We start from the raw sequence: 26,554 nt of genomic DNA, 5'->3' as shown, positions 1-26,554 counted from the left end.
TGCACACATGCATTCTCTCTCTCTCTCTCTCTCTCTCCCCCCCCCAAATAAATAAATAAATATTTAATTTAGAAAATAAATAAAAGGTTAAGTCCTACTTGGTTGCTTCTCTGTAATGTGTGGGGCAGAACAGAAGATGAAACTTGTTTTTGAGAAAGTGTAATTTTAAAATCTCAGTGAAGAAACGATGTCTAACTGTAGCCTCGGTTTGCTAATTTACAAGCAAAATGACTAAAGCTTAAATATACCATGGAGTTAATTATATTTCTTCTCCCTAGGAGCTCTCTCTAGCCTTGGCAGACATATGTGACACATGTGATGATGTGATACATAAGTAGATGCATATTTTTTAAATCCTTGAGGGTAGTTGATATTGTGCTTTTAGAAAAATGGCCGTCTGATGTCTGCCTTGATTGGGAAGTAGTATGTAACGCATGGAATGGGTGCCCTCTGATGACCATGGTGCTTTAGAACATTGCAGAGGCAATCATTTGTGTAGTTCCTGACCATAATTTTATTGCCATGGATTAGTGGCTCTTAAATGCCCCCATTTTCCCCAACCCCCTTTTCGAATGGGAGTTCTGGTACAATAATTCTATCCCTTTCTCATATATTGGGTGTTTGGGGGAGGGGAGGCAAATAACGGATTTTCTTAGTTAATAGATTTACACGTTGAGAGGAGCTGCACTTAAGGATCCTCATTCACACACAGACCTGGTACAGATGACAAGATCCTGGACTTGAGCCCATGATAAAAGGTGATGAGGCTTTTGAGAGAGGGATGTAAAATGTTGTGGCCAGAGCACAAAAGAAGCAAGTGATGTGAAAAATTTCTGGCCTCATTTTTCAGTACTAACTGGGAGTACGGTATTTGAAGTGCAACAGTCAAGGGTAGATGGGCAGTGGGAGAAGGGATGGGATGATTCTTTGGGAAGGTGCTACAATAAAGGCTCAAGGAGAAATGCACAAAGCAGGAAACTTCACCACACCCTTGTCCAGGAGAGGATATTCTCCATTTCTGTAGCCTTATGACATTGATTATGCAAGATAATGCAAAGGATAGGTAAGATCATGCAAAGATTAGATTCCAAAGATGGTATTTGCCCATAAGCATATCAGTTGTGAAATGAATTACTGTGGGAAAGGTTTATTATTTGAGGTAAGACAGGACTTGGTTTTAAATTTCTATTCTGCCACCTACTGATACCACTTACCTTGGGTAAGCTATTTAACACCAGCTGGATGGTATCTTATAAATCCTTTTTTTGTTTTCTTTATGTTATTTTGGAAGTATGCCAAATTAATTTGTTGGAATCCTTAAATTTTCAGTGGCTGGCTCTAGTGTGAAAGGAGGTTGGCTCAGGATTCTCTCTGAAGGACTTTCTTAGAAGTCTCCGTCTTACTTAGTAGAAACTGAAGTTTCAGCCCTAGCGATAGAGGACAAAAACATAATTTGTGTTTCTAGTCCAGGGCCTCCTGGGTGACTCTGTTGGCTGAGTATCCAACTCTTGATTTCAACTCAGGTCATGATCTCGTGAGCTCATGGGTTTGAGCCCCAAGTAGGGCTCAGTGCTGACAGCCGAGAGCCTGCTTGGGATTCTCTCTCTCTCCTCCCTCTCTGCTCCACCCCCTCTCAAAATAAATAAATAAACAAAAAAAAAAAAAAAAAAAAGAAAGAAAACAGATGACTGGCTCTTGTATTTTGCAAGGAGAACTTTCATTCTGAACAACTGACTCACTGTTTGTGCTTGAATCTCCTATCAGTCTACCAATCAGAATACCCTTGAAGGGCTGATAGGTTTGAGTGCTGACACCCACAGCCCAAAACTAGGTGTGGCTACATTAAGAAGGCAGGTCACTGTGGGTAAGTGTCTAATCATGAGATCTCCTAAAACAGTGATGGAATCTAACCCTGTTAGGAAAATCCTACTTAATTCTGTTAGAGAGTGAATCTCAGATCCCTTTTACCCTAGTCCTTAGGCCTTGGGCTAACAGGAAGACCTTTAACATTTACTACATTTCAGAAACTGCTGGTTCATCCCATGTAACATCTTATTTAATCCTCATAGTTTCTCTGTGAAATACTTTGTATTGTCTCCATTCATAATTTCTCAAATGCCCAAGTTTTTTTTCCACCTTCTCAGTTTTTATGTATCCGATTTCCTCCTGGAATGGTCTTATTTTTCTTCTTTGCCTCATAATCCCTACTTGTCCCTCAGAGCTCATCTCAGATGTTACTACTTCAAGGAAGCCTTTCTAACCCCCTAGGTTTGATTCCCTATTGCACATTGTAATCACACACCGTATCTCAATAAGCACAAGAAATTATGTGATCAGTCATGTAATATCTGTCATACATGCTAAAGTGTAAGCTCCTTGAGGACAGGAACTGTGTCTGTCATTTTTCTGTTATTTCTAGTGCTAGGTATGGTTCCCTACCCTTAGATACTCAGCAATTTGGGGTGCCTGGGTGGCTCAGTTGTTTAAGCGACTGACTTTGGCTCAGGCTGTGCTCTCACGGTTTGTGAGTTCGAGACCCTCACTGGGCTCTTTGCTGTCAGTGCAGAGCCCTTTCTGAGTCTGCTTCAGATCCTCTGTCTCCCTCTGTCTCTGCCCCACCCCTGATCGTGTGCGTGATCTCTCTCTTAAAATAAATAAACGTGTAAAAAAAGATACTCAGTTAAATGTATGATTATGGCAAACAAATGCCATATGTCAGGCGTTGAATGCTTATCTATTATAACTTCAGAACCTTCTTTCTTTAACTTATGCCATACACAGAACCTAACAGGAAGTATTTCTAAATGAAATTGCCCAAGAAAGCTCTTCCTCAACTCTATTTCAGTCCTAAATTGGCTAACAATACAAGTTATTAATTAATCTTAGATACTGGCTAGGGTGTGGTTCTGAGAAAAGGAACTGAAAGCCTTCGAAAAGTCTCCTGAGTTCTGTATGAGCTGTCCGGAGGAGTCCCACATTTCTGAGCAGCGAGTTTTGAAGGAAATTGGTAGGGCAGGCTCTCGGATTACGTCCCCTTAGGAAACTTTACAAGAGGTGGACACACCTGGCTTACCAGTATTTCTGACTTACTGCTGAGCTGAAAACTGCTTGTTTTGTGGAGAAGCAAAACTCTGCAGCAACCATCTAAAATGAAGAGCCCCCGAACTTTTGAGGAGCAAACGCAATGCATTGTGGACTCTTTACTCACAGACTTCTTGAGCCCCACAGTGCAGGTTGCTAACCGGGACCTACATTGTGCAGATGAAACAGATTCAGGTAAGGCTCCTGGCCTGAGGTGGTGATGGTAGGTCAATGAGAGAATCTGGGTAGACTTCCTTATTTCCTCTGAAGTTTCAAAAGGCAAACTAAGCTTTCAGCAATACCTGAAAATCAGTAGTCTCCATGGAAGAGAAAGATATTCTCAGTGAAGCGAGATTTTCTGATTCTCGGTGTTGACAGACTATTGAAGGTGCTGTTGGGAGAGAACTTTCTCCACTGCCCAGATTCCTGGGAGTTGCCATTCCTTCAAGCTCTGTAACAAATGTGAATGTGTTCCCTCTGTCTTAGGAGAGTCGAGCTCTTTTGACGTGGCCATCATTGCTGGTCGCCTTCGGATGTTGGGTGACCAGTTCAATGGAGAAATGGAAGATTCTGTCAAAAACATCATTTCAGAAACCATTCAGGGACAGGTGAAGTTGCTGCTTTTTTCTATTTCAGATGCTCTTTTCTTCTCTTACATGACCGTGACTAGAAATATCCTAGTGGAAGATTTGGGGGCTTATCTTCATCCAAGGAGATACAGCAGGAATTCTCCAGCTGCTAGTTCTTTTTTTTTTTAAACATTTTTTTTCAACGTTTTTTATTTATTTTTGGGACAGAGAGAGACAGCATGAACGGGGGAGGGGCAGATAGAGAGAGGGAGACACAGAATCGGAAACAGGCTCCAGGCTCTGAGCCATCAGCCCAGAGCCTGACTCGGGGCTCGAACTCACGGACCGCGAGATCGTGAGCTGAAGTCGGACACTTAACCGACCGCGCCACCCAGGCGCCCCCTCCAGCTGCTAGTTCTTTAGGAGTTCATCAAAGCCCAAGTGGTAGTGACATTGTTTCCATTTGTTTTCATCAGAGCTGTGCTTAAGTGGCATAGAGCACATCTGTAGCATTTTGTCCCTGGTAAAGCACTTTAGTCTCTAATATACTTGTTTTAGTATTTATTTTGCTGAGAGTGGGTGTCTTCCCCTCCCCCACCTCCAGAAGGCCCAGCAATGAAACTATGTACAGGAATGATAGTCGACAAGTATGCTGCACTGAGGGGTAAGTACTTACAGCAACCCACTAAGGCATATCTGGCTTTTCATCAGAATGATGATTATTGGCAATAGCACTTGGATTCTGTATTGGATGTAAAGACCATCGGCAATGTTCTGGAAGATGTTGCTGATTAATACCAATAATGGCAGGTAATATTAACTCATCACTTAACACGTGCCAGACAGTATTCTAAATGCTTTGCACTTATCTCATTTAAGCCTGATACCACTCTATGAGGTCGTTTAGAAACTATTATCCATAAGTGCAACCTCTCCTCATGTGCATGTAATGCTGTGAGAGCAAACATCTCACCTCTTTGTTCACTGCAGTATTCACACAACCTAGAATAGCACCTTGTATGCGGGAGATCCCCGATAAGTATTTTCTGACTTGATATCCATTTAAGCAGATACGGGAACTGAGAGATAGGGAAGCAAGAAATTAGGTTACTCCGTGAGTGTTGAAGTTAGGATTTGAACCACACTCTTCACCATTATGCTTTATTCTTCTTACTGAATATAGCTTGGATGGTACGCCTCTTCAGGCAGAACCAGACTTGTTACTCCTAATTGCTTGCACTAAAGCTTTCCTAAGGTAGCTAAGAGATGAATTTACTTTTTTTTTTTTAATTAAAAAAAAGTTTTTTGTAACAGTCCCAAACTCATAGGAAAGTTGTGCATATCGTACAAAGAATTTCCCTCTTGAATCATTTGCGAGTAGGTGGCTGATAGGATGTTCCATCATCCGCTAATACTTCTATGTTTCCTTCAAACAAGGCTGTGCTTTTATATATAACCATGATCTAAACCATCAAAACCAGGAAACTAGTACTGACACATTTTCATCTTATCCTCAGATTCCATTCAAATTGTTCCAGTTGTCCCAATGATGTCACTTACAACAAAAAGATCTAGGCCAGAATCAGATATTGCATTTAGTTGTGATATCTCTTTAGTATCCTTTAATCTGAAATAGTTCCTCAATCTTTCCGTGATTTTTCATGACCATGACACTTGAAGATTATGAGTCAGTAATTTTGTAGAAGGTCCCTAAATTTGGGGTTTTTCAATGTTTCCTCTTGCGTAGATTCAGGATATGTACCTTTGCAGTGTTCTTCTCGTCATACCTATTAAGTGGCACAAATTTCACTTTGTCCCATTACTGATGTTAACTTAATCACTTAAGATGGTGTCTGCAAGGCTTCTCTACAGCAGTTATATCTACTGCAGTTAATATGGTTAAATTTGCATAGGGAGGTATTTTGAAACCATGTAAATATCTAGTATCTCATCAACATTTCAATCTATTCATGTATTTTCTTTTTTTTTTTTTACTCTTTCATGTATTTATTTTTTATATCAACATGGACTCATGAATTCCTATCTGTTACTAGTAATCTGTTACCACCATTATTTATTTGGATGTTCAAATTGTGCTAGTTTTGGCCAGTGGGAGTCCTTTCAATCTGGACTGTGTCTTTTTGGCATGTCCTGTCACTCTGTGAGTACTTCCTTAATTTCTGACATATCTCTTGTATTTCCAGCCTGAAATCAGCCATTGTCCAGGGAGCTCTGGTTGGTTTTAATGGAGAATGGTATTTGGAAACCAAGATCTAGGTACTCATGTGGATGGCCCTCCCAACTTGTTTGGACTCTGACACCCTGCTCTGACTCCCATGGCCCCCCCTACACTACACCACAGTACATCTTGCTTGGCCCCATCTAATGACTTTTGTTTTTTTTTTTTGTTTTTTAATTTTTTTGTAACGTTTATTTATTTTTGAGAGACAGAGCACGAGCTGGAGAGGGGCAGAGAGAGAGGGAGATACAGAATCCAAAGCAGGCTTCAGGATCTGAGCTGTCAGCACAGAGCCGGACATGGGGCTCGAACTCACAAACTACAAGATCATGACCTGAGCTGAAGTCCGACGCTTAACCGACTAAGCCACCCACGCGCCCCATCCCATCTAATGACTTTTGGATCAATTTGGGGGGGGGGGGAAGGAAAGAAGGAGAGAAAAAACAAATCTTTTTTTTTTTTTTTTTACTTCAGAATTTTCCAGACTTCAGTCATTCAAGCAGTACCTTCACAATTTGACTATTCAGTACTATCATGTACTTAATATTGTCCTTTCAAATCATTTTGTTGTTCTTTCAATCATTTTGCTCATCCTAAATAATGACACCTGAAATCATGGGTTTGATGGGCTACTTATGTTTTCTCTATACCCATTACAATAAATAACAAAATCATAAAATAGGAAAAGTTTGGCCTTCTACTCCTTAGATTATCTTAGATATAACCAGTGGTGCATTTGCTATTCTCTCCTATAGGAAACACTTGCTTTACTGGATTCCTGCACCTACAGCTAGCTCCTTGTAGACTTTTTTTTTCGATACTTCGCTGATATCCCATGTCTCTCCCCAGGCAGGAACTATACTGCAGGACACAGTAAAATCTCTCAGCCAGGCCTGGTGTGCTCAGGATTCCAGCTTAGTTTATGAGAGAGCCTTTCTGGCAGTGTCCGTGAAGCTTCTTGAATGTGTGGCCCGCATGGCTCCTGGAATAGCAAGACAGGTGGCTATCCCCATAGTAAACCTGATCAACGGGAACAGTGCCGTCCGGGAGTTTGTCCAGGGCCAGGGAGGTTGGGTAAGTATGTTGGGGCCCTGGCTCTGATAGGCATTTGCATTGTTTTTGTACTCATACCTGGGACTCCCAATTCCTGATTCTTTGTAAGTTGGAAACCAGGTAGAAAAACAGATCTCCCTACTTTGCTGAAAAGAGCAGTAAAAAGGGGAACAGTCAGAAGCTCAGGACTATGGGTGTTGGACTTCAGAGACACTTTGCCTAAAATGTTGACTACTAACTCTGCAAAGCTAAGTCTCACTTTCTATATATAACTGCCTAGCAAGTATACTGGTGATAGAATGCTAATCTCAGCCTGGCTTCCCTCTGCTCCCTGCTGAATTTCTGGGTCTCCTCTCCCTAACATCTTTGGATGTATGCTGAAGAAATTCAGAACCATCCCCCTATTGTCTAACAAAAACGATGTCTAGAGGAGGCATTCTAAGGTCATGTCTTAGGAATCATTAGACCCTCTGCTCTCATAGAGCACTCCTCTTCATTTCCAGCATCAGCAGAAGCCTTAGTGAGAGCCGCATTTCTTGAAGGTATCTGCAGATTATTCGTGGTTTCTTTGGGAAGCTCCTGAAAACCATCCCTTTGACTGTAGGCTATCCATTGTTCTTCCTAGGAGAATCTGGAGAGCTGAAGAAGAGGTGGGAGCTGTTTGCCAGCCTGAACATCACTGCCCCTGTGACTGCTCAGGTGATTGATTTCTGGCAGTTAAAGCAGACAACCAAATCCAAAACTGCTTTCTTTTGAACAGAACCTAATTTAGCTGAATAATTTCTTTTCTACTGATTGCTACAGTTGGGAGAAGCCCTTGGAGGTCTACAGAGATTTTGTGCTTTGTGTTTTTATGTGAGTTTTAATGAGGTACCTTTTAAGCAAAGACCTCTAGACACAAAGTAACGACTTGTTAGGAGCGGAATTGGAAGCATCAGAGCCGGGCTTGGCTGGAGATCTTTTGGGAAAGGGAGCACACAGTAAACTTCCTTCAGATTTACTCTTGTCCTTTGGGAAGGATCTTGTCTCTCATTTTGCAATCTAAAGCACTTCAGGGAGATTTCAACTCTTTAAGTTGAGAATTTCTTTTGAATTCATAACCTGAGTCTTGTGTTAATTTCACGAAAGCAGAATTATTTTATGCATTTTTAGGTTGAAAGCAAAAAATAGCAGTTTCTGCATCTGCCCTCCTACCAGAAAGGCCGACAAAAGATAAAACAGTGAGTGCATTTTTACTGCCACAGGATGCAGGAAGTGCTGGCCCACATCTAGGACAGAGGGGCCATCCCAGCTTAGATGAAACTAGCTGCCTACCACAGTGTTTTTCAAACCAAAAAGGGGCCTACATACCACTTGTGGACCTTATAAATTGCTGATTTCCAGGCCCCATCCCTAGAGATTCTGATTCTGTAGGGGTGGGCTGGGACCTAGGATGCTACCAGTTCCACAGGGGATTCTTATGTACATACAGAATTGAGACCCATCATTTTAGAGCAAGGATTGGCCATATCCTGCCTGCTCCTTTTTCTGTAAATCCTTTTATTGGATTGCAGCTACACTCACTTGTTTACATATTGTCTATGACTGTTTTAGTACCACAACGTCAGAGTTGAGAAGTTACAGCAGATACCATATGGCCTGTAAAATATATTTACTATCTGGCTCTTGACAGAAAAGTGTGTAGACCCTTGCTTTAAAGCTAAATGAACATCTCTCCTTGAATAATTTAAATTCTGTGGCAATCCTGATAATTCCTGCCAAACACAATTGTACATAGGATTACTCTGTTTTTTAGATTTTCGAGTGTTCTGTTGGTTCTGGCGTAGTCCACACTTTCTTGAGAACTTCAGCAAATCAGAAAGCTCTGTGACTCCTGAGTAGTCAGTCAGTAGAGGGTATATATTTTCCCTGGCCCTACCATAAGTGATTGGAAGTGATTGGAAATGAGGCATACAGTATCCATGTTATGAATATCTTGAAATAGTCCTTAATAATCTCATAGATTCATAGGCAATCATCAAGACTCCTTAAGTCCCAAAACCAGACTACTTACCTGACTGTCAAGAAGAAAAGCATTGCTATATCTATTTTGTTTTTTGGGTTTTTTTTTTTGTTTTTTTTTTTTTTTTTTTTGCTATACCTATTTTGAAGAGAGGCATTAATGGTTTGGTTACAGTTTGGCTAAAGTGTAACCACATCCCCTCCTTTCAGCCAGCCAGCTATCTATTTCCCCTCAATGCATAGAATTAAAGATGTAGCGCTGGGACTATATCTTGACTTTTTCAAGTTGTGTGATTTCCTCAATTCTTGGAGAAATCACAGTAGGTTTGTAATCCCAAATGAGATTTCATGTTTCTTTTAAGTAGCAATTAGCTTTTTTTTTGCTACCAGTTGAAGACACTTGATGTACTTCTTTGTTCCTTACATTACTGTAAATTCAACAGGGTGGGTTTTGTGGTATTTTACTTCTTAGGTGAAATCACTATTTTCACATTGACCAATGCTGTTTTGTTCATGAAATAAAATTGTGTCTATGTATTTGAACTAATTCTCAGCCAATCCAATTTAATTGATTGATACAGAAACAGATTGAGGGTTGCCCTGGGCAGGGGGTGGGAGGTGGGGGAAATGGGTGAAGGTGGTCAAAGGGTATAAATTTCCAGTTATAAGATGAGAAAGGTCTGGGAGAATAATGTACATCATGGTGACTATAGTTAACAATACCATATCCTGTATTTAGAAGTTGCTAAAGAGTAGATTTTTAAAGTTCTTACCACACCCATACACACAAAACACTTTATTTATTTATCTGTCCTATGTTTATGTATTTATTAAAAAAAAATTTTTTTTTTCTATACCCAGCATGGGGCTTGAACTCACCACCCTGAGACTGACAGTTGTATGTTTCACCAACCGAGCCAGCCAGGTGCCCCAAAACACACATTGTTTAACTAGGTGAGATGACAGATGTGTTAACTAACCTTACTGTGGTAATCATTTTGAAATACATACATGTATCAAATCATTGCCCTGTACACCTTAAACGTATACAATATTACAACGTCAATTCTCTCTCAGTAAAGCTGAAAAATACACGATAAAGGTCAGAGGCCAGCAGCCTCCTCTTTGTCTTTTCTCTTCCCTCTTAGCTTCGCTAGCTCCCCATTTTATCCTATACTGTCAGCAAGACATCCGAATAGGAATCTGTTGCCAAGTATACAGCAGTATCTGGAGACTGAGGATACAGTGCTTCTGGGGATTATACCAAGTAAATGGATGAAGCAGCTCTGGCTTAGGTGTTGTGTTCGTTCCTAGGCACCCTCTCCTGGGAGAGCTGAAGTGTTTGGGTGGCAGGAAGAAGGCACTGTAGCCCAGAGATGAAGAATACATTCAGGTTCTCTGATGTTCACAATGTAGTTTCACCAAGACTAATCATGTGACATTGGGCAAGTAATCCAAATTCCCCTGAGCCTTTGTTTCCACACCTTTTTTTTTAATATAAATTTTTTTAAAACATTTATTTATTTTTGAGAGATAGAGAGACAAAGCATGAGCAGGGGAGGGGCAGAGAGAGAGGGAGACACAGAATGCAGAGCAGGCTGCGGGCTCCGAGCTGTCAACACCAAGCCCGATGTGGGGCTCGAACTCATGGACTGTGAGATCATGACCTGAGCCGAAGTCGGACGCTTAACCAACTGAGCCACCCAGGCACCCCTGGACTATTTTAAACACCGCACCATGAACAGTTTGGGGCTGCTGTCACAGTTCATAAAGTTTTGGCTTAAGCCGATCTTCTGGCTTTACCTCTCGCCTCAGTGTGATTCCTAAGATTCCTAAGTCTGATGGACTTATTTCCCTTCTTCCTAAATCCATATCCATGAGCTCCAATTCTTTGTATCTATATACCTTTTTTATCCCTATACTGCCTCAGATTGCTGTCCAGCTAGCTCAAAATCTCAGTCATGTTTCCCCTTTTCCCTGCCTCCAGCCCTACTCACCTAGTCTTTCTCACTTATTCCTTGCTTTTTGTCCGGATTCTTTCTATGAGAGTTTGTTACCCCATGCCTGGACTTTTGGTAAAGTCTCTTAGGCTATTCTTGCCCATTCCCATCTGTCCTACTACGGCCACCAGATTGACCAAAGCTGTGGTTTCCTTGTCTAGTCTTCTGAGTCATTTTCAGATATAATCATTTTGAAATTTTACATACTACTGAAGTAGATAAATTTTTAAAAAATTTATCAGAGGGGCCATTTCTTCAAAAAAAAAAAAAAAAGAAAGAAAGAAAGGAAAGGAAAGAAACATTGCTTTGATTGCCATTTTCTTAAGATCTTCCAGCGGAACTTTTGAAGGTGATTGGATATGTTCATTGTTTTGATTGTACTGATGGCTTCTTGGGTGTATATACATTTCAAACTTCTCAAGCCACACACTCTGAAGTGTGTAGTTTGTTGTATGTCAGTACTACCTCAGTAAAGTCGTTATATTTTTAATTTTTTTTAATGTTTATTAATTATTTTTGAGAGAGAGGGAGACAGAGCGCGAGTGGAGGAGGGGCAGAGAGGGAGGGAGACACAGAATCCGAAGCAGGCTCCAGGCTCTGAGCTGTCAGCACAAAGCCCCACACAGGGCTCAAACCCACAGACCATGAGATCATGACCTGAGCCGAAGTCGGATGCTTAACCGACTGAGCCACTCAGGCGCCCCCTCAATAAAGTTGTTATTAAAAAAAATAATAAAACCTTCCCCAGTTTTCCATCGCCCATCAAATAAAGCCTGACTTTTTAGCCTGGCATTCAAATTCCCTCAGGGTCTGTCTCCAACTGCCCTTTCTAGCCTTGTGGATCAAGACTCTTCTCTACATGACCAATCATCCAGTTGGACTGAGAGCCACTCACTAAGCTATCCTCCTCCTGCTGTTCTCTGTTTTATATTGCTTCTCCTCAGGCTCTTCGACATATTCAAGACCCAGCTCAAAGGTCGCTTCCTCGATGAAGGCTACCCAGAAAACCCAAATACAAAGTGATCTTTGCCTTCTCAACATTCTGTTTGCATATTCCCACAAATGGCCTTAAGTTATAGTTATTTGTGTACTTCCCTCCCCTACTAGAAAAAGATCCTTGAATGAAGACAACTTGTACACATCCGTAGCACCCCTCTTCCCCATTCTCTTGCGTACCTATGGATCTCATCAATATTCATTAAAAGAATAAATGAATAAAAAAAAGAATAAATGAATAGACTCAATACTGAGTCAACAAATGAAAGATAAGATTTCAAGTTTGATTACGTTTTGAACACGATGCCAGGTCTCACCAAGAGTCCCAACTCTGTCTTAATAGAAGGAAAATTGGGTCAATTGCAAATTATCAGTTGTCGTTAGCCTCCTGAGGGTTGTACTTCCGAAACCAAAGGCAGAGCATGATTCCCCGTGGATGGCTGGAAGCTGACTATGAAGTTCACAGCGGGTGAACCGAAGAGACTGATGAGGTCTCAGAAAGCTGTAGCGATGAGAAGCCATCATGACCAGGAGATGCATGGGGGACTTTCCTGCTGTGGGTGATGTGTGCAACAAGCCTCGTCAGAGGCGTTTTATCAGCCTCTACTATGTCCATTTATAGAAGGGGAAATGGGTCTATTCTGGGAGATAAAGGGGTCGTTTTTTTCCTGGCCATTGTAGCAGCGCAGAGCTGGGCTCTGCCTCAGTGGTGGCAGCATCATTCCTTCCATAACAGTGGCCCGGCTGCTCAGGCAGCAGCTCTCAGGTACATGCTCTTTTCCAGGTTCCGGGACCTCCCTGTAGGAAGGCCCATCTGCTCCTGGCACAGCGAAAAGTGCCTGGCCAGAGACAGGCATGGTCTATGCCAGGCAGGAGACCTGGAGTACTTGACGGAGAGAGTAACCAAGTCAGGGTGGACCCCTCACCAACACCTAACCACATTACGTAGTGTGCTTGATCACAACAGGTGTAATTTAGTGTGCTTAAGAGCACGTTAAGCACTGTGGGTCCCGCAAATGTATATGGAAGGCGCTACCGTGGCCTTTGATACATTTAAAACTACAGGGGGTGGCTTATGTGTCTTCTTTCGAATAAACTCTTTCCAATAAACTTGTGGGAGGCAAGAAACCTGTGGAGAAACAAAGCAAACTTCCACAGCTGAAAATAAAGGCTTCGACCGAAAGGAGGCAGACTAAGAAAGTCGTGCTGAGATGGAGTTAGGGGCGGGCGTTGTGAAGAAAAGAGTAACTAGGCTTTACAGCTTTATTTTCATCTTGGCGAACATTAGGGGAAAGGTGAGAAGTAGCAAAAGAGGTGGCAGTAAAACGAGTAAGGCCTGTGGTTGATGTGGCTAGATAGTTTGGGTGGGGGGGACCCACCCAAGCCCAGGAGGGGCTTGGTGACAAGCTGAGGAATCTGGACGTGCGTGCAGTAGACCATCGGTAACTACTTCGGTTCTTTAGCATTTAAGTGGAGTTTTAAGAGCTTTCACCCACGCTTGGTTCCTAAGAGACGCGAGCATGGGGTACAACTAAGAGCCTGTTGCTGATGGAATTCACATGTGCAGAAAGGGGGGAGGGGTCAGCATGGGAATGGAAGAGACTGATTGAATCTACAAGACATTGAGGAGAAATGACAAGCAGACCTTGGTGACCACCAGGATGCTCACAAAGAACTGCGTGTTTCACGGATACTACACGGAGCCCGTATCAAATCAATGACCCTAGTGACACCGAAGCAAAGATTGTTAAGTGGCTTCCCCAGGGTAAAACAGGCCTCCCCATAGAGAGGGAAGGATGTTGTGAGAAACCTGAGTGTATTTCCTATTAACTGATGATACTTGTCCTAATGATCTCCCCTGATATTCTCTTTGGTTAAAGTATCTTTTTTTTCTTTTTTGTCATCGAATTCCAACCTCCGTGACGCTGATGTCGGACATTATCCAGGCACGCTCCCCTCTTGCCGGTGCAGGTGACCACGAGGGGCACTCCTCTATGCTGTCATCCACCTTCCGAATAAACAGCAGAACCACAGGAGGCAGCAGTGAGGTGTTCATTCACTTTTACTTTCCGCTAGAACTCACCCCGGCGGGTCCTGACAAAGTGCTCGTGGGTCTTTCACTTCATGGAATTGTTGTGTTCACTTAGGGCTTAGGCCGGACCGGTTTAAATGTTTCACCATAAATTCGTCAATTCTTTTACGTATTTGCCAGTCTTTGCTGTAGAACATGTTCCCCCTCCCCAGTTGTTGATCTTCCCACAAGATATAAATGAGTCATCAGAATCTATATCAAAAAGCATGATGCTCCTGTCGCCTTCCCGTATCGACAGAAGGAAGTGTGAAAAATTAAGTAGCAGCTTAGATTTGTTAAAATAAAACTGTTAATAAAAGTTTTTTTTTGTTTTCTCCTTCGGTTGTGTTTGTCGTTTGCTTGAGTGGTCTACTCAGGAAATGGTCTTTCAGCGAAGTGGGTTTTTGAGGTTTGGTTATTTCACGATGTTTCTGTATCTTTTGGTTTTAGTGTGGAACAGACTCCTAAGAATTGCTGCTTGCTTTTGAAAAGAAATCTGCAGTTCGGCTCAGACGCTATTTTTAGATTCTTATATTTGGGGTAAAAGGAGGGGCAACTCAGCGAGTTTTTCTTTATCTCGTAGCCATCACTATGTTAGCTCTCCCTAAGAAGAGAATAAAGTTAGAGATCGTTCTGAAATATGAGTTTGAGAAATATAGATTTAAAACTTATTTTATTAGGTATCTTTTTGTTTATTAATTAGTAAAGTTCTATTTTGTTGGAAGTAATTACATTCTAAGGGGACGGAGGGATTGTGAAACTATCTCTTTTACTTGTTAAAATACAGAAAATCATTTTTCTTTTAGGGTTATGCTTTGCTACTCTGCAAATTAACCGGTTAGTTTGGAACGTTTTTATTTTAATGAGTAATTACAGGCATGTCTTAGTCCTGAGATGCTTTATTAACCAGTTTAAGGGTGTTTTTTCATTCTATTCTGGCTTGTTTGCTCTCGTATATCCAGCCCTTCCATAATACTTAGCATTTAGTGGGTACTCAATAAATTTGTTGAACAAATTAATGGATTTTTGCTTTTTTCTAATTTAAAAAATGGTATAATAATGTTTAAAGAATTTTACAAAGCATCCTTAGGGGCACCTGGGTGGCTCAGTCGGTTAAGTGTCTGACTCTTGATCTGAGCTCAGGTCTTGATCAGGGTTGTGAGTTCGAGCCCTGCATTGGACTCCGTTGGCCATGAAGCCTACTTAAAAAAAAAAAAAAAAAAAATCCTTAATTCTAGCACTCACACAGTTCATTCTTTTCGGTGCCATTTAGTCTTCATTTAATCATGTATGTACTTTCACATGGTTTTAGTTATTGTGAATTTTCGATTTTGTACGTTTAAAGTTTTTCCCCTGTAAGTCTTTAGATAGCCAAATAAACATTGCATTATTTAGTACAACAAAAAAGTCTCCTTTAATGCTAGATGGGGACTGAGGAATACTATCCTGTTCTCAACAACTACTGTTTCACATGCAGAATCCCTCAAAGACCTTTCTTTTCCTGTTGCGAGGCTCAATAAAGTGGATGTAGCTTCATAGTGCCTCGAATTTCCTAAAGGGAGTTTAAATAATCCAAAACAGAAAAGATTGCTAATAGAGGAAGTTCTAATGGCACATTTCCCGGTTTTCTTCAGGATTATTTCAGACTAATTTTGTTAACAATTTTTTATGGAACTTCTGTCTTCAAACAGAGATGATATACTGATTTTGAGTCGCTCTCACTCCGCATGAGACAGTCTTAGGTAGGTTTGTACCCACTGAGGAGAGGATTTACGCAAGCTGAGATGTGGAAGCTTTCTCTCGAACAGCTTGTCTGTCAGGGACAAAATGCCACACGCACAGCGTGGCTTCCTGAAGCAATGGCCTTTTCTTTTTTTTTTTTTTAATTTTTTTTTTTTCAACATTTATTTATTTTTGGGACAGAGAGAGACAGAGCATGAATGGGGGAGGGGCAGAGAGAGAGGGAGACACAGAATCGGAAACAAGCTCCAGGCTCTGAACCATCAGCCCAGAGCCTGACGCGGGGCTCGAACTCATGGACCGCGAGATCGTGACCTGGCTGAAGTCGGACGCTTAACCCACTGCGCCACCCAGGCGCCCCAGCAATGGCCTTTTCCAAGGCACTAGTTGGATAGTAGAATGCCTTCTCTAGAAATGGTTCTTCAGCCTTTCGGCCCTGAAAGTTATACTGCTGCCAGCAAGGTGGCTGATTTTACTCTTTTTCTGTTCCTTATAGTTTTAGTAGCATTGCCTACAGGGGATATTGTGCCAACTTCCTGGTGAGGTGCTCCTCATGGGGGCCACTGTCCTCCTGGATCTTATACAGACCAATACTCAGTTCTGAAATCAACAGCACTTCCCTTAGTGGAGGTCAGCACTTCCCCAGCCCACGGAGAGACACAGACTGTCAGAAGCAGCTGACTTTGCTTCATCCAAAAGAGAGTTTGAGGTGTATATGGCAGACATAAGATTGCTGAATAAAAAAGCCTTCTCTGAGGAACAGTAATTTTCCACAGATCGCATGGACAAGAAACTTTGGGGGAGAATAGCACAGGCAGAAGGTGTCTTAATTCCAAACGGCGTCTGTCTCCCTTTCGGACCCTAACTGAACTTGGCTGAGTTCATTTGGGACAGGAGGAAACAGAAAGGATCGACAGGGCGTTTGTGTTCGTTGAGGAAATGGGGAGAGGCAGACCCCATTCCTAAGACCTGTAATTCTGCCTTTTCTCTAGGAAGCAAGAAAAAGGGTGAATTTGACTTAAAGATGATGGAGTGGAACGGTGTCAGAGCTAAGCAGGCCATGTGTTATGCTCTGGTTAGCCTCTTGTTTGTTAGCACTTGAACTGTAACCAGGTTCCTTCCTCGAGAAGGAAGGCGCTAGGGCCCTGGAGTGATGATGGCTTTGTTGTGTGACCACAGAGGCTGGTTGCGTACTAATTTCCTCTAGGGCTTGTGATGAAGTCAGTTAACCACAGCCTTCAACACGCTCTGCTCTGGAGGCAGCAGTGGCTTCTTGGTGGTATCTCGGCCATGACATCCACTTGACATGCCCTCTCTTAACCCACTGGTAGACAGTTTCTCTTGCCCTGCAGCATGGACCAAAGAGAAATTCTGCAGAAGTTCCTGGATGAGGCCCAAAACAAGAAATCTAACAAAGAGGAGTTTGCCAATGAATTTCTGGTGAGTCCTACGTGTGACACTCTCAGGGTGGTTACACAGACTGTTTAACTGACTAGGATGGTCCAACTCTCCTAGACCACACTGCTCTTGGGATAAAGTGAGTATCAGGCCTTGCAGCAGGGGAAGAAGGGAGGAAGGTGACCTAAAAGTTTGACTTTTTTGAGCGGTTTGTGTGTTTCAAGTATTCTGTCCAAAACCCTGTTTTAAATACTGTGTTTGCTGGTTCTTGGAGTTTGACCAAGATTCCCACGGAGGACATACATAATTCCAGGTGTATAAACATTCCTATTAATTGAACATCTGGAGTCCCTAGGTATCCGAGTTGTGGTTTTTGCTTCAAATGACTACTTTTAATTAACATTAAGAGGAAAGAAACCAAGATTAACTTCTCATGGAGCATTATGTTTTTAGCCTCCCCACGGAATCCCACTCGGGTGACAAAGGCTCTTGAGGAGCACCGAAACTGCCTGCTGCCATATTTCTTTATTGTTTCTTTTCCTTTTCTTCTAAGGAGAAAAATGAGAACGCGTGTTTTTGCTGTTAAATAACAGGGTCTTTGGAAGCTTCTCTTGCGTGGAGGGGTAGAATGGGATGAGGAGCAGAGACAAGTGAGGGATGTGGGGAAATACAGGTGCCAGCTGGCCTAGGGCCGACTGGATCTGATCTGCCAGGGGAACCCTGCATCTCCTCTGAGGGGACTGTGGTGATGGGTGTTGAGCCCTGGGCAGGCCTCGCTCATCCTGTACCCAGCACGTCCGATGACATAGGATATCTGATAGCATTATGTATTTTGGAATACTTCCTTCCAGCTGGTGTTTCAGGGCTTTAAGTACTCGAAGGCTTGGCTCTTCAGCTGTGAAGGAGTGGCAAGAACAAGGGAGTTGAAGCAGAAAACCTGAAATCAAATCACGATTCTCTTGTCCACCAAATTATCAGCTCTTTGATCTGTTCCTTCGTTTCCCCAAGTCTTTGTTTCCTAACTTCCAAAATGGGGATGACCATTCGTGGCCTACCTGTCCTCACAGGTTGTCGTGATGATTAAATATCAATGATAATTAAATGCGCTCCTTCATTCCGTAATATGTAGTGAGCACCCACCGTGTATCAAGTTCAGTTCTGGGCACTGAGGGTATAGCCGTGAACAAGACAAAGCCTCTGTGCTCATGGAGCTAACATTCTGGTTCCCGAGGGCAGATGTGAAAATACTCTGTAAAGTTTGGAGTGATTAGATATCATGACAGTGATTCTATGTTAAGACAGAAGCCCCTGTGTCAACTCAACTTGGATAATATTGTGGCATTGTGAAAAATGTGCTCTCGGTGCCACTGGCCAGGCAGTGTGAGTCCCTCTAAGTGGAGCCACCAGGGAGGGAGGTTAAGGGGGAGGTCCTGGCCTGTCTTTATAATCTCCCACCAAGTTATAGCAGCCACCTCACCTCCTGTTTTCTCTGCCTCTAGCCTTGCCCCACCTTCAATCAATGTTCCATTCAGCAGCCAAGTGATCTTCTAATAATACAAATCTGGTCATTTTTCCCTGCTTAAAAACACTGTACAGTTTGTGTTTTTTTCTAACTGTTTGAAATTGTAAAATATAAGACACATTTAGAAAATTACATAGAGCATGTGTCAGTATAATTATGAAGCAACCACCGCAGAGGTCAAGGAATGGAACATTTTCGGACCCCGGAAAACCTCCTCCATGAGGTTCCTTACCCCCACCCTCACCCCCCCCCCCACCCCCGCCCTGCCCTGACCAAGGAATAATCACTATCCTGACTTTTATATTAATCACTTCCTTGCTTTTCTAGCTCTTGGTTTTAAGGACCTTGTTTTTGGGTGGTGATTAAGTAGAACCTCACTGTTCACTGACTCATGTCCTCCAGTGGAAAAACAGAGTCTTGCCCTCAGCCCCACCTAAAGGTTCAGCTGAGATACCAGAGACATTCATTTTTGGGGGAGTTGGGTAGTGGTGAATGGGTTATTTTCTTGCTTGGACAAGGTAAATACTGTCTTTAAATTGAAGGACTTTTCATTTGGTCATTTCCCCCTTCCTACCTTAAGCCCCTTAATGTAGTTTCCCAGGACTGGATGTTTTTGAGGTTGGATCCCTGATTCTGTGACCCAAGGCCACTGCTAGCCTAAATGGTGGTTCCTTTGTGGGAATTATCGAAAGTCATCTCTGGTTCCAGGTAGACAATCTGTGCCCCCTGCCCCCTGCCAGGTCAGTGGCTCAGATTTCGGTCCACACTTCCCCCTTGGCTGTGTATCTCTGGGCAGAGCACATAGCCTTGCTATAACAGCTGAAGACAACGCCGTGCTGTGTGAGTCTTTTCCTGAGCCAACACTAAATCCGATCACATTTCTGTAGTGGAAACTGCCAAGACCATTCCTATAAGGTTTTCATGCATTCATCCACGTGTTTACTGAGCGCTTACTATGTGCAAAGCATTATGCTAGATGCTGCACTATGCAATGCAGTGCTCCATGCTTTGGTGGGGTTTATCTCCTAAGACATCAGAGGATGTCTTAGAGAGGCAAACATTAAACAGCTGATTACTCTAGGAAATATTTAATTGTGATAATCTTGGTGGGGTGTCAAGGAAGCATCATATTCATTATCATATTTACTACTCATTAAAAAGAAAACAGAACCCATGACATAGTTATGTTCTCTATGATGAGCAATGTCCTCTCAGAGGAGGAAACTGAGGCTCTGAGAGGTTAAGTGATTGGCCTAAGCTCACTCAGCTGTTCAGCCATAGACATGAAACTGAATCCAGATCTATCATTTCAGAGACTGGGAAATTAATCCTTGCGCAATAAGTGTCTTGCTTCAGCCAATAACACCGAACCCCTCAAAGGGTCTAGCCTGAGGGTAAGTCCCCAGTTAGTAGAGTTTCTACACAGCAGAGACAGAAGTATGCAGCCACACTACTGAAAATTTCTTTTTTTTTAATTCTTAATAATTCCTCTATATTTGTAAATGTTTATTTCGAGAGAAGGAGAGAATGAGAGAGAGAGAGAAAGGGAGAGGGGGCCAGCTGTGTATGAGTGGGGGAGGGGCAGAGAGTGAGGGACAGAGAGAATCCCAAGCAGGCTCCGGCACTGTTAGCGGAGAGCTGGACGCAAGGCTCGATTCCATGAACCGTGAGATCATGACCTGAGCCAAAATCAAGAGTCAGATGCTTAACCGACTGACCCACGTGTGCACCCCTAAAAAATTTCTCAAGCATAATTAAAAAAACCTTATTGTCGTTACTCTTATGAAACAATATTATTGCAAGTTAAAAGAAAATAAATACACCATAGTACCAATATCCCAACAAATACAGTCTTTTTGGTGTGTAGAAATCCTAGTTCTTGTCCACTTATATACTGCCTTTTACATTGTTGTAATTATAGCATAGATACAATTTTGTATTCTCATATTTTCACATAACATTACACAAAAACTATCGTGTTAATTAAAATCTATATTTACAGCTTCTGATGCAGCATGGTGTAATGGAAGCATAATACTCTGAATAATAGCTAATACTTCTATAACTCTTAAAGAAATTGTTGTGAACACTTTTATGTATCACCTCATTTAAACCATTGAGGAAGGTACTGTTATTGTTTCCATTTCATAGAGGAGGAAACTGAGACAGAGAGGTCAACTGACTTGCTGAGGGCCAGGTAGCTAGTAAGTGGTGGAACAGAGATTCAAGTTCAAGTGGCCTGCTCCACCATCTATATTTGTAACAACTGTGGAATCATACACACCTCAGTTTGAATTCAGGTTCTATCCTTAGCTGTGTGACCTTGAACAAAGTCGTTAAAAAGTGGGAACAAATAAATAGTCACATTGCCGAATTGCTGTGAAGAAAATGGAGAAAATATATGAAATGCCTGACATGTAGTAGGCACCCAAGTAATTTAATTTTTTCATACACTGGACATTTAGATTATTTCTAATTTGTCATAATTATTATTATTTTTTTAATGTTTATTTACTTTTGAGACAGAGAGAGACAGAGCATGAACGGGGGGGGGGGGGGGCGGGAATCAGAGAGAGAGAGGGAGACACAGAATCTGAAACAGGCTCCAGGCTCTGAGCTGTCAGCACAGAGCCCGACGCGGGGTTCGAACTCACGAGCTGCGAGATCATGACCTGAGCTGAAGTCGGACGCTTAACCGACTGAGCCACCCAGGCGCTCCTAATTTGTCATAATTATTGACATAACATGCAACAAGTATGTTTGTCCGTGTGATTTTCCCCTTCTTTTGGTTTATATCCTGGGCTAGATCCACAAAGGTGTCATTACTGGGTCAAAGAGTATTAGCATCTAATTGGCTAAGTAAAGCCAAATGTATTTTTCAAAGAGCTCTTCTAATTTGCAAAGTCTGAATTTATCATCTTCTCTACCACCTTCCTAGTCTTAGTAACTATAAAAGAAAATAAATAAATCTTTTTGACTGCCTACTGTATGTTAGGCAATAAGTGGTTTACCATATATGATCTTAATCACTACAACAACCCCAAGAGGAAAATATTATCTTCATTTAACCGATAAAATGGCAAGGCCAGGATTGAAACTTGTGTGATTCCAAAACTTCTTAATCTGTACACTGCATCATAGCATGCTTTTTTTTTCTTCTGATTTAATTAGTGTAAAATAAGACTTTGTTATGTTAATTTTCAGAGCCTCAAAAATATTCAGCATTCTTTTCATTTTCTTTCTTTCTTTTTAATTGAAGTATTGTGAACACACGGTGTTACATTAGTTTTAGGTGAACAATGTACTGATTCCACAGCTCCATACTCCACAGTTATTTTCAACCTGCATTTTCTCATACAACTTTTCTGTTCATCCACTGTCAACAATAGCTAACACACGGAACTGTGTTCCAGCTTCTGTGCTGATGTGTTTCACAAACAAAACCTCATTTGCTTCCCAAAGAATCCTTTACAATGGCTAACAAAGTCTTGCGTGGACCAGCCCTCAAGTGCTTCTCCAGTTCTTACAGCATATTGAGTTTCTTGTCCTTGTCATGCTTCTTCTGCCACAGGGCCTTTGCACACATGCTGTTGCCTCTCCTTAAATATTCCCCCATATTCCTCTTTACCTAGTTAATTAACACTTCATAATTTTTCAGATCTCAATTTGGCAACCATTTCCTCAGAGAAGCCTCTCTTGACCTTCCCAATAGATCAAATACATAACACGTTCTCATTAGCACCGTCATTTTTTTTAAGTTCCTTTTTTTTGCCCCCAGCCTCATAGCATTTTTCATAGTTCAATTTGACATCTATTAGGGTGTTTATTCGATTAATGTCTGCTCTCCCATTAGACTGAAGCTCTACAAAGGCGAGGCTCACATTTGGTTCTGCTTGTCTTGGTGTCCTCAGTGACCGGCACTGTCACACGTTTGGCAAGTAGTAGACCCTGAGGAACAGAGAAGTTAAACAACTTGCCTCAGGTCATGCCCTGCATTAAGTGGTGGAACTTGAATTTGAAATAAAGCTATCTAACTGTTGAGCCTGTGCTAGTAGCCCTTCCTCCGATCCCTGACTCTAGTGCCCCCAATTTGTGCATTAGTCTTAACCTTTTAAACTTAAAAAAATGATACACTATCACATATACACAGAAAAGTACTTTAAACACACATATGCAATTTAACAACTAGTGATAAAGCAGGCATCCATACAAGCTCCACTCAAATAGAGAAACAGAACATTGCCTATACCTCAGAAATCCCTTGGGTGTCCTGGACCACATCTCCCTCACCCCCCACTGCCAACCCCTGCCAGAGTGGAGGTAGGTGTTGCCCTGAAATGGTGATGATTTTTATTTATTTTTTATCCCCTTCACCTATTTCGCCTATCCCCCTCCTCCCCTCCCCTCTGGCAACCACGAGTTTCTCTTTATATTTACGAGTCTGTTTCTCTTTTCGTTGCTGTTTGTTGTTTTGTCTTTTAAGATTCCACATCTACGTGAAATCATATTTGCCTTTCTCTGTGGAATTATTTTCTTTGTTTTTCTGAGTAGCTTTAAGATATATATATATATATATATATACATATATATATATATATATACTGAACAGTAGGGATTAATTTTACCTGTTTTGGAACTCTATGTAATGAAATCATGTTATATGTATTTGGCTTTTTTAAAGGCCTTTTTTTCTTTCACTCTACATTATATTTATAAAATCCATCCATTTTGTTGGATGTAGCCAGGTCTTGATTTTTTTTTTCTAGTACTTTTTATGAATTCCATCAAGGTCGAATAAATGCAATTACCAAACTGTTGGGATCACAGAGTGCATTGAGCGAGGTCACATACTCACTTAATAACTGCCTTGGATCACCACCATCCAGTGTCTTGGCTTTAGTTTTGCAAGTCTGAAAATTCAATTTTGTTACTATGCCCAGAGTTGATCATCAGGATTAGGCATACATAAGAAATCCACCAGAAACAAGATTGCCAATGTATTAATTTTTCAAGGAGACAAATCACTGTGAGAATAGAAGTTTGCATTGACTGACAGCATATCCTATAGTTTGGAGAAAAACTTATGTGAGAGAGAAGCCAACCATAATCAGAAAGTTGCCTGCCTAGCAGAATGATTTTGGTGGCCTCAGCTGCGATGGTGTGGTCTCCACCTCCTTGTCTGAACCCGCAGGAGTGGCCACCACTCTTTCCTGGACAATTCTAGGGACAACAGTGACAGTGTTGGGCATCTTACTGGTCTTTTAGGCTTAATGAGGACCATCCACTTCCATTAGCCCATTCTTTATCAGATAGATTACAGTTAATAGGCATTTCCTTTGGCCAGTTACTGCAACTGATTGTGGTTTTATGATATGTACACTCCAGCCATTGTATTAAATATGGGTCAAGGCTTGGTTATATATATCACATGCTGGTCAATTTGCTGCATGTCTTTGTTTAAAACTCCTTTGATGTACCTTTCCTTTACTACATTGGAGGTAGTTGAAGCATCTTCATTTAGAAAGCATGTGTAAAGGGGCATCTGGGTGGCTCAGTCGGTTGATGTCTGACTCTTGATTTTGGTTCAGGTCATGATCTCACAGTTGGTGAGTTTGAGCCCCACATTGGGCTCTGTGCTGATAACGTGGAGCCTGCTTGGGATTCTGTCTCCCTCTCTGTCTCTCCTCACCCCTCTTTCTCTCTCTCAAAAATAAATGAATAAACATTTTAAAAAAATACAACCAATAACATTTAACCTATCAGATGGATCTATACTTAAAACATTATAGTCCTAATGTTGGTCAGAGTTCAGAAATATGCATTGGTGTTGTAACCTTTCTGGAGGCAAAATTTGTATACCATATCTCGTATATATTTGATAATGTGGATCAAAAGCCTTTAAAGTGGGCAAATTCTGGGTGCACCTGGGTGGCTCAGTCGGCTAAGCATCCGGCTTCAGCTCAGGTCATGATCTTGAAGTTCGTGGGTTCAAGCCCCACGTCAGGCTCTGTGCTGACAGCTTGGAGCCTGGAGCCTGCTTCGGATTCTGTGTCTCCTTCTCGCTCTGCCCCCCCTCCCACTCGCACTCTGTCTCTCTCTCTGTCTCTCAAAAATAATTAAACATTAAAAAAAATTTTAAGTGGGAAAATTCTTTGACCACTCCTGAGAATTCATCTGAAGGAAATAAGGAAAGATATTTTTATAGGTTTTGGCTACCTATAAAAATATTGTTTAAAACGATGGTTTAGGAAGATCGGAAGCAACTTAAAGGTGCAATAATATAAAGGAACAGGTTAAGTAATTTATATTACACTCCATAGTATGGAATACTCTGCCATCATTTAAAACGTATAACACAAATTCATAAGTAAAAAGAGCAAGTTGAAAACCCCCATATACAGTGTGATCCTGTCTTTATTACACAGGTAGATAAAACATTGGAATGTAATATAAAATCTTAAGAATGATTAAGTCTGGGTAGAGCGGGATATTAGGTGATTTTTAGAATTTTTTTACTTCTCTGTATTCTAAAATTTCTTCAATGAATATGCCATTACTTTTTTATTTAAGAAATCTGTATTTAAAATTTTGCTTTAGTGCTTGATTCCATTTGAAACATAAAAAGAAAAAAAGGGGGGGGTGAATTTTATGTCTCTTAGGGATAAGGTATATTTGCAGAAAAGGTAAATACTATATTCATCAAATACAAAGACGTATTTATTAAATATGAAGGATTCAATGAGTCCTAACAGAAAGAACATACCCAGTTCTAAAGGTCACGGCAATGTTGGTTTGGAATACACTAGAAGTCAGACTGATATAGTAGCAACTTCTGGAGACTGATCATAGACTAGAGAAGGCATGGATACATTAGAACTGAATATATCCTACTTCTATATTTACTTGTATATAAATAAATACACTCATGAACATAGTTCCTCCTGTAGGAGCCAGTGCACAAACATGTGTTGAATTGAAATTGATGAGGTTTTGGGGTGATGGGGGGTTCTTGGGGTCTGGAGCCGAAGTCAAGAAAGAATTCTTGAGATGTCTTTGGGGCAAAAAGGTGATTTTATTAAAGCATGGGGACAGGATCCGTGGGCAGAAAGAGCTGTGCTAGGGCTGTGAAGAATGACTGGTTTTACACTATGGAGCTGGGGGAGGTGAAGTCACAAGGGAAGCCTCCAGAAGGACTTTCATAAGCTAAAGAAGGACTTTCCTAAGATACCTGAGGCCTTGCTATTGTCAAGCTAAGGTTGTTTTCCCTCCACTAAGGCATTAACATTAGGACGGTAGTGGGTTCCTGCAGAAAAGTTCTGCTCTGTATTTGCCTTAAGTATTTGCCAATGGGCTGCAGGTTATAAGGACACTGAATTTTACCTGCCGTTTCCTTCTTGCCTTCGTTCCCCACATCACTATGGAGGGGAGGGTGATGTTGGGGCTCCGGGAAACAGTCTACAGTCTTCTGGAGATTAAGCTATTGACAAGATTGCTTTTTTCTTGTAATTTACTAAGATATTTGTAAACTGGTGGAGACCCATGTCCTGTATGACTGGGACCTCTATCAGTTGGCCATTTGTCTTTCCTTTCCTTTGTCCTTGGGCAGCCAGGAGTGCCTGAGGAATATCACACACGTTCCACCTGGGGGGGGGGGGTGCACTAGCTTGCACTTTGTCCTCAGCCCGCCCCCTGCTCCCTCATCAAAATGATTCATTTATGTGAAACAGCCTATCCCTTGAACACACTTATCAGCATTTTTTCACTTTTGTGCACATTAAGTTGATTTTCTTTTTTTTTTTTTTTTTTTTTTTGCTACTACTGATGTGGTTTTGGAGTGGTGGTAGGGGTCCAGAGCCGATGACCAAGAAAGAATTCTTGAGATGT

General features: G+C 41.6%; 2 protein-coding genes across 6 annotated transcripts in view; both read left to right on the top strand.

Moving 5' to 3' along the window:
• Positions 1-17: 17 nt before the first annotated feature.
• BCL2L15 (BCL2 like 15) lies at positions 18-15,025 on the top strand. 3 transcript variants are annotated; one of them, XR_002161195.3, is made up of 5 exons: positions 18-3,276; positions 3,568-3,689; positions 6,739-6,963; positions 7,568-7,641; positions 13,886-15,025. XR_002161195.3 is itself a non-coding variant. In XM_003990482.5 (4 exons), the coding sequence occupies exons 1-4, from the start codon at positions 3,150-3,152 to the stop codon at positions 7,583-7,585; spliced, it is 492 nt and encodes a 163-aa protein (XP_003990531.1). In that variant the 5' UTR covers positions 20-3,149; the 3' UTR covers positions 7,586-9,487. The 3 variants fall into 3 exon arrangements, 1 of the variants encoding a protein (XP_003990531.1); XR_002161194.2 differs by lacking the exon at positions 13,886-15,025 and adding an exon at positions 8,095-9,487; XM_003990482.5 differs by lacking the exon at positions 13,886-15,025 and having other exon boundaries at positions 20-3,276; positions 7,568-9,487.
• A 1,620-nt stretch (positions 15,026-16,645) lies between these two features.
• Positions 16,646-26,554, top strand: part of PTPN22 (protein tyrosine phosphatase non-receptor type 22) — a 60,343-nt gene continuing 50,434 nt past the window's right edge. Inside the window, exon 1 of one of the 3 annotated variants that reach the window (XM_019837646.3) lies at positions 16,646-17,190. In XM_019837646.3, the coding sequence (XP_019693205.2) occupies positions 17,104-17,190 (87 nt within the window). In that variant the 5' untranslated portion in view covers positions 16,646-17,103. The remainder of the gene's footprint in view (positions 17,191-26,554) is intronic. The other 2 variants (XM_019837643.3, XM_003990480.5) reach the window with 2 other exon arrangements.

Source organism: Felis catus, chromosome C1, assembly GCF_018350175.1.
Source record: "Felis catus isolate Fca126 chromosome C1, F.catus_Fca126_mat1.0, whole genome shotgun sequence".
Lineage (NCBI taxonomy): Eukaryota > Metazoa > Chordata > Mammalia > Carnivora > Felidae > Felis > Felis catus.
Note: the sequence above shows the minus strand (reverse complement) of the source record. Positions and strands in the feature narration are given on the sequence as shown.